We start from the raw sequence: 12,777 nt of genomic DNA on the forward strand, positions 1-12,777 counted from the left end.
TGGTTAGTAAGCCTCTGCTGAGTATTTTGTTTCAGGACTCACTGTGGATCAGGGAGGGTTGCAGCATCATAGAGCATTTGGAGAAAAGTAAGGGGGAATGGAAGGCTGTAAATCACCCAAAGTTTAGTACCCTCTCACAACAGCTTTTACTATACTTATTTTCTTCTAGTTGTTAACCAAATGCATTACATAGTTATAATAGTATGTATGAAAAAATTTGTATCTTTTAAAAATTTAATATTGTATCAAAAGCTTCATAATTATAATTTTAAAATTAAATGTATGCAGATAGATGTTAACTGATTTCCTTTTTCCTCTCTCTGTCATTATAACTAATACTACAGGGGACATCTTATGCCTGTTCCTGCTACCACAATGTTCACCTTTTTAATTATTTTCTAAAATTAAATTTCAAGGAATGGAATTACTGGGTCCATGGGTATAGACATATTTATAGCTTCTTATATATACTGCCAGATTGCTTTTCGGAGACTTTCTTTACATTTTTATATAAATATAAAAGTATTATATTCAGGGTAGTGTATTCTGAGGCATCATCCAACAAATGAAATCTCTTATTATGAAAAATACTTCAGAAAAACACTTTAAAAAAATTAATCAGGGCTTCCCTGCTGGCACATGGTTAAGATCCGCCTGCCAGTGCAGGGGACACAGGTTCGAGCCCTGGTCCAGGAAGATCCCACATGCCACGGAGCAGCTAAGCCCGTGTGCCACAATTATTGAGCCTGCACTCTAGAGCCTGTGAGCCACAACTACTGAGCCCTTGTGTCACAACTACTGAAGCCCGTGTACCTAGAGCCCGTGTTCCGCAACAAGAGAAGCCACAGCAATGAGAAGCCTGCATACCGCAACAAAGAGTAGCCCCCACTCGCCACAACTAGAGAAAGCCCATGTGCAGCAACAAAGACCCAATGCAGCCAAAAATAAATAAATAAAATAAATTACTTTAAAAAAATTAATCAGAATTGTACAGTGCAATTTTTAGCTCCACCTGCTATTCTTCCTCAAACCAAGGCTGATATTTGGCTGCTACATATCAGAATAACTGTACTGTTACATGTGGCTGGCTTCTCTTCTGAACATTATATCTTATAAATCATTATATATTTAGAATATTATTCTTGCATCAAACACTTTCTTCTGCTAACTGCTTGTTTAACAGTTAACTAGAATTCTAAATCATCTATATTGATTTTTCCCCTACAGGTACATGATGGCCACGCCACTTACTTGAGATTCATTATTGTATCAGCCTTTGATCATTTTGCATCTGTGCATAGTGTTTCTGCAGAGGGAATAGCAGTCTCAAATCTTTCTTAATAATTATAACAAAATACTCTTGCACTATTTTTTAACAATACATTTATTTAAACATGAAGTTGTTATTATTAAAGGTATTTGTATCAATCTGTTTCAGTTTTTATTTATTTTCTCTTCAACATTTTGTAGGAATTTGGTTCATCAGACAGCAGTGACGGCCACCGTGTAGGTCATAAGAAAGCTTTTGCTTCGGTATACAGCTTAATCAAGGACGTGACTATACATGAAAACAACTGATAATACATTGTGTCCCCACAGTATCTAACATAGTATCCTTCAGATATCAGTGCATTAATTTTTAAATTTATTGATTGATTGATGCAAAGGGCTAAGGGAGCAATATGGAAAATAAACAATGTACGAGTTCAAAAAAGAGAAAGTATTTATGGGATGGTTTCTTTGAGGTCATGGAACTTGAACTGGGCCCTGTAGGACAAATCATTTTATTTTTTTCTCTTTATTTTGTTTTGATTTCAAGACCTCAGAGAAGAGTTAGGAAACATATAATCTTACTTCCCAGAGACAACCATTATTGATATTATTTGATTTTCTTTATATTTTGGGAAGGAAAGGAACAGGATAGGACAGATTCGGGTGGGGATATAAGACTTCTCTGAACATATTATACAACTTGAATTTGAAAACATAAATAAATAATATAGCCAAAAGTTAAAGAGCAATTCCAAAATGTTGAAAACAACAGAAATGCATGAACCTAACTCTGTTACAATTGATAAACCCACAGGAAAAAAAAAATGGCATTAGAATATAGTATTTTATCTATGCAGTCTATGTTAGTCTCTTTTTTTTTTATTTTTTTTTTATCTTTGGCTATGTTGGGTCCTCGTTTCTGTGCAAGGGCGTTCTCTAGTTGCGGCAAGTGGGGGCCACTCTTAATCGCGGTGCGCGGGTATGTTAGTTTCTTATAGCTGCTGTAATGAAGTACCACAAACTTGGTAGCTTAAAACAATAGAAATCTATTCTCTCAGTTCTGGAGGCTAGAAGTTGGAAATCAAGGTATTGGCAGGGTTTGTTCCTATCAGAGTTCTGAGGGAGAATGTGTTCCATGCCTTTCTTTTAGCTTCTGGTGTTTCTGGCAGTCCTTGGCATTCCGTGACTTGTGGCACCATAGCCCCAGTTTCTGCCTCCATCGTCATATGGCATTCTTTCTGTGTTTCTCCACATCATCTTCCCTCAATGCATATTCTGTGTCTTCTCCTCTTCTTATAAGGACACTGTCATATTGAATTAAAGGTGCACCCTACTCCAGTATTATCTCATCTTAACTAATTACATCTGCAATGATCCTGTTTCCACGTAAGGTTGCATTCACAGGTACCAGGGGTTAAGATTTCATCATATCTTTTGGGAGATGCAGTTCAAGCCACAACACAGTCTTAGTGAAATATATATGTGCTAGTTAATTTTATGTATCATATTGACTGGGTCACAGTGCCCAGATATTTGTTCAGACATTATTCTGGATGTTTCTGTGTAGGTATCTTTTAGATGACAGTAACATTGGTGGATACTGAGTAAAGCAGACTGCCCTCCATAATGTGGGTGAGCCTTAGCCATCAGTTGAAGACCTTAGTAGAACAAAGACTGACCTCCCCTGGGCAAGAAAGAATTCTGCCAGCGGGTGGGCCTTCAGACTTGTATTGCAACATCAGCTCTTCCCTGGGTCACTGACCAACCCTACAAATTTTGGATTTGCCAGCTTTCTTGTTATCACATGATACTTTCTTACCAGTCTCAGCATTCTAAAAAAGTAGCAAAAGAGGGACAGCCACAAAGTGCCAACACTTTGAGTCTCTGCTTGTATCATATTTGCTATTGTCCTGTTTCCCAAATCATGTTATATGGCCAAGCCCAGAGTCAGAACAAGAGGGGTCTACCCAAGGGAATGGATATAAGGAGGTGTGACTAAATTGGGAGTGGGGAGGAAGTGGTAGCCACTACTGCTAGAATCTACTACAATTAAACATGGTGCCTCCTGATATGATGCAATATGAAGCATATAGACCAACCTATGAAGTGCTCTTGCCAAAATTACTGAGCCTGAATCAAATCAAGTTCTAGAGTTATCTTTCACTTTCAGGAAGTTCAAGAGAAACAGGAACAAGTAAAATGACACCACAAGGAAGCAAATAGACTTGTAGCCATTAATGCAGCTCAGTGAAATGCCCAGATCTGTGCCTTCTCTGCCCATGGTAAGATATACTTCCTGGCCTTCTTTGGGTAGGGCCATGAGACTAATTCTGGCCAGTGAGATGAAGGGTAGTTGAATTCCAGGCTGAGCATTTAATTGCCTTCAAGAGACCCTTCAAAGCTCTTTTCTCTCTCCCACAATGACTAGCAATGTTATTCTCCACAGTAACTACTTCATCATTCTAGGTCTGGGGGTGAGACTGATGATAACAGGTAGCAGAGGTCCCAGTCAATCTGAGGTACACATAGAAGGAGAAATAAAACTTCATTGTTTTTTTTGTTTTGTGTGTGTGTGTGTTTTGGCCATGTGCGGGATCTTAGTTCCCCAACCAGGGATCAAACCTGGGCCCCCTGCAGTGCAAGTGCAGAGTCCTAATCACTGGACCACTGGGGAATTCCCAAGTCACTGATACTTTGGAGCTGCTTGTTACCCCAGCATAACCTGGCCTATCCTGGCTGATACACAGACAAATCTAGAATATGGCTTATCCTACAGGACAAGTGACCTGGTTTCTTCAACAAGTCAGTGGCATGAAAGATGCTAATTAATTAAGGAAGGGGATCCACTCTAGATTCAGAGAGATGTAAGAGCCCCAGAAAGCACATGCTATGTGTGGATTTTATTTGGATGCTGGTTTGAGCAAACCAACTGAAAAAAAGACATTTTAAAGATAATTGGGGAAATCTGCTTATGGACTGGGTTTTATTGTTCATTTTGCTAGGTGTGATACTGGCATTAAGCTTATCTAAGAAAAGGCCCATATTTTTCAGAGATGCATTTAGAAGTATGTAGGGTAAAATAACATGGTATTTGGGATTTGCTTTAAAATACTTGAACATATTTTTTTAAAGGAAAAAGTGTTCGTTGAAGTAAATATAACAATAAATTGTTGGACCCAGGTTATGGATATATGGGGCTTCATTGTACTAGTCTTTCTAATGTATGCTTGAAATTCTTCATAATAGACAAATAACAATAAATACTACTACAGAGGATATCTCTGTGCATAAATCTTTGCCTACCCCTCAGATGATTTTTTTTTTTTTTTTTTTTTTTTTTGGCCATGCTGCGGCATGTGGGATCTTAGTTCCCCAACCAGGGATCGAACCCATGCCCCCTGCAATGGAAGCACAGAGCCTTAACCACTGAACCACCAGGGAAGTCCCGCCGATGATTTTTTTAGAAGAGATTCCCGGAAGGGAATTAGACAAAGTTAGGAACAGTTTTAAGGCTTTTGATACTTTCTGACAATTTGCTTAACAAGATTTGTTGCACAAATTTACTTACTCTCAGAAACGTAAGTTTTAAATAAATGGAGGAGAGTAGAAAAGATACTTCAAGAGTAACGTTGGTGCCATCAAAGATATGAAGGTGAGTACTCTCATAAAACGTATTTAGGGAGTGATGAATACATACGTCTGACTAGGGCAAAGGAGAAGACTAAAACCAGACATTGCAGCCAGATCAGAAAGAGCCTTTAATGCTTTCAGATATTTTCCCATAACGCTGGAGCCATTTAAGGTTTTTGAAAAGGAAGGTGACTTAGAGCAATTGTGTTCATGTTCAATAAAATCAAACACTGAGGATTTTCCTTTCGCCAGCTTCCTAAACTGGAATGTCAGTAATTCTTCGTTTAAGAAACACTGTGTTAATTTGTATGGAAACACAAAAGACCCTGAATAGCCAAAGCAATCTTGAGAAAGAAAAACGGTGCTGGAGGAATCAGGCTCCCGGACTTCAGACTATACTACAAAGCTACAGTAATCAAGACAGTATGGTACTGGCACAAAAACAGAAATATAGATCAATGAAACAGGATAGAAAGCCCAGAGATAAATCCACGCACATATGGTCACCTTATCTTTGATAAAGGAGGCAAGAATATACAGTGGAGAAAAGACAGCCTCTTCAATAAGTGGTGCTGGGAAAACTGGACAGCTACAGGTAAAAGAATGAAATTAGAGCACTCTTGAACACCATACACAAAAATAAACTCAAAATGGATTAAAGACCTAAATGTAAGGCCAGACACTATAAAACTCTTAGAGGAAAACATAGGCAGAACACTCTATGACATAAGTCACAGCAAGATCCTTTTTGACCCACCTCCTAGAGAAATGGAAATAAAAACAAAAATAAACAAATGGGACCTAATGAAACTTAAAAGCTTTTGCACAGCAAAGGAAACCATAAACAAGACGAAAAGACAACCCTCAGAATGGGAGAAAATACTTGCAAACGAAACAATTGACAAAGGATTAATCTCCAAAATAAACAAGAAGCTCATGCAGCTCAATATCAAAAAAACAAACAACCCAATCCAAAAATGGGCAGAAGACCTAAATAGACATTTCTCCAAGGAAGATATCCAGATTGCCAACAAACACATGAAAGAATGCTCAACATCACTAATCATTAGAGAAATGCAGATCAAAACTACAATGAGGCATCACCTCACACCAGTCAGAATGGCCATATCAAAAAATCTACAAACAATAAATGCTGGAGAGGGTGTGGAGAAACGGGAACCCTCTTGTACTGTTGGTGGGAATGTAAATTGATACAGCCACTATGGAGAACAGTATGGAGCTTCCTTAGAAAACTAAACATAGAACTACCATATGACCCAGCAATCCCACTACTGGGCATATACCCTGAGAAAACCATAATTCAGAAAGAGTCATGTACCACAATGTTCATTGCAGCTCTATTTACAATAGCCAGGACATGGAAGCAATCTAAGTGTCCATCGACAGATGAATGGATAAAGAAGATGTGGCACATATATACAGTGGAATATTAGTCAGCCATAAAAAGAAACAAAATTGAGTGATTTGTAGTGAGGTGGATGGACCTAGAGTCTGTCATATAGAGTGAAGTAAGTGAAGTCAGAAAGAGAAAAACAAATACCGTATGCTAACACATACATATGGAATCTAAAAAAAAATAAAGTTATGAAGAACCTAGGGGTAGGACAGGAATAAAGATGCAGACATGGAGAATGGACTTGACGACACGGGGAGGGGGAAGGGCAAGCTGGGACGAAGTGAGAGAGTGGCATGGACTTATATACACTACCAAATGTAAAATAGATAGCTAGTGGGAAGCAACCACATAGCACAGGGAGATCAGCTCAGTGCTCTGTGACCACCTGGAGGGGTGAGATAGGTAGGATGGGAGGGAGACCCAAAAGGGAGGAGATATGGGGATATATGTATATGTGTGTGTGTGTGTGTGTGTGTGTGTGTGTGTGTGTATAGCTGATTCACTTTGTTATAAAGCAGAAACTAACACACCATTGTAAAGCAATTATACTCCAATAAAGATGTTAAAAAAATAACAACAAAAAAAAAGAAATACTGTGTTAGACTGTGTTAGGCTTACAGATTGCTGGAAGGGATTTCCAGAGGTTATCTGATTGATCTCTTTGGCACAAGCCTAGTAAATTATCTTTAAGTCTTTTTCTGTGTCTCTCTCTTCTGTGAATGCAGAGAAGAAGTTCTCAGTGCAGTGCTTGTAATACCACATTATGATATTTGAAAACAGCATCCTTTCACCTTCATTTTCCTAGGCTTTAAAAACTCATTTTCACTTGATAAAACCACTCAAGTCTCAAGCAATAGATACAATAATATGTGGCTTTACCTTTTGTTTTTCACTGCTGAACCCATCATCTTTTTAAAGTCTCATTTGTCCCCAGTTGGCTTGCTTCTATCCCCCTCATTTGGCCTTGTCTCCACCTGCCCACCAACTCCTGACTGCGATTCAGACCTTTGTGGGGTTTTTTTTAATTTATTTTTTTGGCTGCGTCGGGTCTTAGTTGCGGCATGCGGGATCATTGTTGCGGCACACAGGCTTCTCTCTAGTTGTGGCATGTGGGTTTTCTCTCTCTAGTTGTGGCGCACGGGCTCCAGAGCTAGTGGGCTCTGTAGTTTGAGGCGTGGGGCTCTCTGGCTGAGGCGCCTGAGCTCAGTAATTGTGGTGCACGGGCTTAGTTGCCCCACAGCATGTAGGATCTTATTTCCCTGACCAGGGATCGAACCTGCTTCCCCTGCTTTGGAAGGCGGATTCTTTACCACTGGACCACCAGCGAACTCCTGATTCAGACCTTTGAGTTTGCTGTTTCCTCTGCCTGGAAAGCTCTTTCCTTAGGTATCTATACAGCTAGCTTCCTCATTTATTTCAGATCCTTACTCAAAATCTTCTTCTCAGTGAGGCCTTCCTCACAAATTACGGAGCCTCCCTACCCTCACCACCAGACTCCCACCCCCAACCCTGCCCCCTGCCCATGGGTTTAGGCAGCTGAGGTAGCCAGCCTGTGTCCTGTGCTTCAAGCGTTCTTGTACCTTATTCCTCTTTTCTCACTACTTCTAAAATTCAACTTAGATTCTTTTTCCTTTAATGATATCCCAAGCATACTATGAAAGAGGGCAGTGCAGCCTCCTTTCAAGTGTGAATATCTTGGGTTGGGGGCTCAACTGAATGAATTGCCCTTGGCTTCCATACCCTTTTAGGGACAGCCCTGCTCATCACTATCTATTTTGTCTTACTTATCCTGTATATCATGTTTATTGTCTCTCTGCTTCACTAGAATGTAAGTTCCACAGGGCAGGGAGTTTTGTTGCTTTTGATCATGACTGTATCCTCAGGACGTAGAAAAGTGCCTGGCACATAGCAGATTTTCAATAAATATTTGTCGACTAAATGAACATTGTTCATTTATTTGCATGTCTATATCTCTTTATACTTTAAAATCCTTGAGGAATTTTTAATAAAGCTAGCTAATAATATATACATGTTTGGATCACTTACTGTGGGCCAGTGCCTGTCACAATGCCTTGCATAAAGTTAAACAACCAATCAGTATTTATTTAAAGGATTGGATAAAAAAGTAAAAATCTAATAACTTTTTAACCATGTACTCAAGCAAGGCAAAGAAATATTATACAGACGAAAATTGTGTCTATCACTTACTTATACAGACTTTTTTAAAAAGCACTGTGCTGTGAGTTATATCTCAGGAATGCCTCTCTGTGTGAGGCATCTTTTGGGACCTTCCTCTTCTAGGTGATGTTCCAACAGCCATTTGTAGCTTGACCCCGGTAACAAGCCTTCTAAAATCTAATGTGTGGCAGAATGCATCAAAGTTTTAAACATGTGTATAGTCTTTGACACAGAAATTCCATTTCTAGGAATCTATTCTAATAAAATAATCAGATAAGTGACAAATGGACAAAGATGTCTAGCAATGCTGCTTATAAAATGGGAATCTGGAAACGACTCTGCATCCATACATTAGTAAGTATGATATGTACAGATATCATATATCATACTTTATAATGGGATATAAATCATATATAAATATAGAATGGTTACTTCTGGTTAAAAATGGTAGAGTAAAGGGATTTTTACTCCACTCTTCCTCAAAAGTCATTCACAACAAAAAAGATTATAAAGAGGAAGAAAAAATTTTCTCTTCAAGGAAGTAGGTACAACCTCTAACTGGGAAGCATACTCGCTAAGTACTGTGAAATCAGGATTCAGTGAAGGAGGAAGATGAGACTTGACATGCTCTCCCAGAGCTAGACACTTTCTTAAACGTGTCACAGTTCTGAAAGGTTTATCCAACAATCCTTTGATTAGATTGAAGCGATCTTGGTCTGTAGGCAGCTTCAGGATGGAGAATGTCCCCACAGGGCTCAGGTTAATCATTCAAAATGGCGGAGGAGGTGGAGCTGAAGGAGGAGCCAGGCAAGATACGCCAGTGGAGGCTGCTGGAAGTACCGCATGGTGAAGGAAGGCGTCTTAGATAGCTCGGGCTGCCGTAAAAAATACCATAGACTGAGCAGCTTAACACACCTTTATTTTCTCACAGTTCTGGAGGCTGAAAGTCTAAGATCGGGGTGTCAGCATGGTGGATTTCTCGTGAGATGTCTCTTCCTGGCTTGTAGATGGCCACTATCTTGCTGTGTGCTCATATGACCTCTTATTGGAGCAAATGCGGAGGGAGGAAGGGAGGGAAGGAGGGAGGGAGAGAGAGGGAAAGAGAGCACTTTCTGGTATCACTTTTAATGTTTATTTTATTTTTGGCTGCATCGAGTCTCAGTTGTGGCACGTGGGATCTTTCATTGTGGCATGCGGGCTTCTCTCCTGCTGTGGCGCAGGCTCAGTAGTTGCAGTGCACAGCCTCTCTAGTTGTGACGTGCAGGCTCCAGAGCACGTGGGCTCTGTAGTTGTGGTGCCCGGGCTCCAGAGGATGTGGGCTCTGTAGCATGTGGGTTGCAGCATGTGGGTTCTCCAGTTGTGACCCACGTTCTCAGTGGTTGCGGCATGTGGGATCTTAGTTCCCAGACCAGGAATCAAACCTGCGTCCCCTGCACTAGAAGGTGGATTCTCAACTACTGGACCACCAGGGAAGTCCCTCTGGTGTCTCTTCTTATAACGACTCATCCTATCGTATCAGCCTCCCCCCCCCCACCCCATGAACTCATTTAACCTTGAATGAGTCCTACCTCCAAATAAAGTCACATTGGGGCTTAGGGCTTTAACATATGAATGGGGGTGGGGGGAGGGCACAATTAAGTCCAGAGCAGGTGGTGAGAAGGCAGCTCACCTTGGCTCTATGAGCCCCATTGCAAAGGAAATAACGAGAGTATTCAAGACAACCAATCTAAATCAAAGTTGCAGATTGCCCTAGCTGACAGTTCCTCTTTCTATATTATGCTTCAGCAAATAACAAGCCCTATTAAAAAAGAGCAATCAGAAAAGATCCAGAAGAGGACTGCTTTAGGTCAGGGTCTCTAGAAACAGAGCTTTAGAGAGGAATGGTTGTAAGAGTGATTAACTGAGGGAGTGCTCTCCAGAAGCAGAATAGGTCAGGGGAGAAAGTTAATCAAAGATGGCTTCAGCTGAAGTCTGGCCTCAGCCTGATGCCACAGGGAGCTTTGGAGCATGAATGACACCAGAGAGGTATGCTCTCCAACTTGGAGGCAAGGGACCAGGCCTTTGTGCTCTCAAATCCATCAGTCATTGGCCATGGGCCACCCTTATGGGAACATAACGTCTCAGGCATTGTAGCTCCTGTCACTTAGAGCAATTCTCAGGAGAAAAGACACTTGTGAACCATTAGCAGCCAACACTCACAGCAGCTGGCAGATGGATGCACTGATGTGGAAAAGGGATCTGGGCAGAACACTGACGGCATCTATAGTAACAATAGTTCTCAAAGTGTGGTCCCTGGAACAGCAACCTCCTCCTCATCGGAGAACTTGTTAGAAATGCAAATTCCCTAGCCCAACGCCAGATCTATTGAATCAGAAATTCTGGCGGGGGAAACCCATGAATCTGTTTTAACAATCCCTCCAGGTGATTTTGATGCATGTCAAAGTTTGAGAACCATTGTGCTATAGGGACCTATGACTAGAAACTATAAGACAAAAAGATGGGAGGGGGGCCCAGAAAAATAAGGCAGTTACAGGACACTCATTGCAACAGAAATTACACAAAGAACACATCAAGAATGGAGACCCAATAGTTATCTCTCAAAAAATCAAAAAGAGGGACGTCCCTGGTGGTCCAGTGCAGGGGATGAGAGTTCAATCCCTGGTCGGGGAACTAAGATGCCACATGCTGCAGGGCAACTAAGCCCACGTGCTGCAACCACTGAACCCGCCCGCTCTGGAGCCCATTCACCACAACTAGAGAGCCTACGTGCCACAACTACTGAGCCCGCATTCTCTAGAGCCCACGTGCCACAACTAGAGAGAAGCCTGCCTGCCGCAACAAACAGCCGTGAGCCGCAATGAAAGATCCCACGTGCTGCAACTAAGACCCAACACAGCCAAATAAATTAATTAATTAAAAAAAAAAGACAGAGAGCTCAAAGAGGTGCAAAGATTTAAAGAAAAAGAAGATGCAGAAGATGAAAATTGAGCTGGCAGAGCTGAGAAAAGAAATGGAAGAGAAAAATAAACTGTTTCAGAGGTGAAAGCCACATAAGAAGCAAAGGGATGATGATGATAATTGTAGCAGTCAGCATTGAGTTAGGAAAACTGAAATCAATCTAGATATTTAGTTAAAGCTGGGAAGGAAATAATGCAGGCAATTTGTTACAAAGTGTTGAAAAGTCTGGGAAAACAAACAGAAGATGAGAATGTAACCCAGAGCTGAAGCCCCATGGGCCACACTCACTGTTGATCAATGGAAGCACCATTACTGCCTCTGAACAGAAGCCACTCCACCACCATGGCTGGTGATCCTAAAGCAGCTACCATGCACAGTCTCCTGCAATCCCTACAGCCAGAGATGGAGAAAATGACTTCTGCCTTCTGCCCACCTCTAATCTCCACCAGTGCTTCGCATTGGCAGAACCTAACCAGAATGCAGTGTTCAGGCTTCTACCTCCTGAAACCCAGAGGAGAGTGTGGAAGAGTAGGAAAGAGTGAGAACCAACAAGCCGTATCTGGAACAATAACAAACCCAACTTAAGAAGAATCAGGATCAGAGGAAAAATTTTGAGAAAAATCACAACATGGAATCAAAAAGAACAAAGATTTTAAAAGTTATGGAGAAGATAATAGTTATGGAAGAAAAAAGGATACAACATACCCATAATTATAGTCCGTGAGTAAGATAATAGAACAAAAGCAACAGAGAAGATGTTCAAGGCAACAAAAAATGTCCTTGAAATTAAAAAAAAAAAGAAATCTTAAGATCAAAAGAGGATATTGTATTTACCTTAGTCCTTTAGGTCTACTATAACAAAAATAACATAGACTGGGTGGCCTATAGATAACAGAAACATTTCCTACAGTTCTGACGGCTGGAAATCTGAGATCAGGGTGTCAGCAAGGTCAGGTGAGGGCCCTTTTACAGGGTTACAGACTTCTTGTATCCTCAGATGGTGGAAGAGGGCAAGCCAGCTCTAATCCCATTCATGAAGACTCCACCCTCATGACCTAATCACCTCCCAAAGGCCCCACCTCCTGACACTATCACACTGGGCTTTAAGATTTAGCATATGAATTCTGAGGGGAAACAAACATTCAGACCACAGCAGTAAATTGTGACATAGAACAACCAACACTAGACTACGTCTTGGTGAAGTTACTGAACTTCAAATATGAAGAAAGAATCTGACAAGTTTCCAGGCAGAATAAAAGCAAGTAAGTGCCAGGGGAAATAAATGAGGCTGGCCTCAGACTTTTCCTCTCATGACAGCTAGA

The 12,777-nt window shown here is 40.9% G+C and overlaps 1 protein-coding gene and 1 non-coding gene across 18 annotated transcripts in view; one reads left to right on the forward strand and one right to left on the reverse strand.

Moving 5' to 3' along the window:
• The window catches only part of IFT25 (intraflagellar transport 25), a 70,161-nt gene that overhangs the window by 32,866 nt on the left and 24,518 nt on the right, over positions 1-12,777 (forward strand). For 14 of the 17 annotated variants that reach the window (XM_060140012.1, XM_060140007.1, XM_060139999.1 and 11 more), the window contains one exon: positions 345-980. The exons of 1 other annotated variant lie outside the window; for it this stretch is intronic. In XM_060140012.1, coding sequence (XP_059995995.1) covers positions 345-569 — 225 coding nt within the window. In that variant the 3' untranslated portion in view covers positions 570-980. Of the gene's footprint in view, positions 1-344; positions 981-1,227; positions 1,429-1,470; positions 1,721-12,777 lie in introns of those variants that run through there. 2 more of the 17 variants (XM_060140014.1, XM_060140013.1) reach the window with 2 other exon arrangements.
• Positions 3,874-3,946, reverse strand: TRNAA-UGC (transfer RNA alanine (anticodon UGC)). The gene has a single exon. It is a non-coding gene; the product is annotated as a tRNA-Ala (tRNA).

Source organism: Lagenorhynchus albirostris, chromosome 2 (genome assembly GCF_949774975.1).
Source record: "Lagenorhynchus albirostris chromosome 2, mLagAlb1.1, whole genome shotgun sequence".
Taxonomy (NCBI): domain Eukaryota; kingdom Metazoa; phylum Chordata; class Mammalia; order Artiodactyla; family Delphinidae; genus Lagenorhynchus; species Lagenorhynchus albirostris.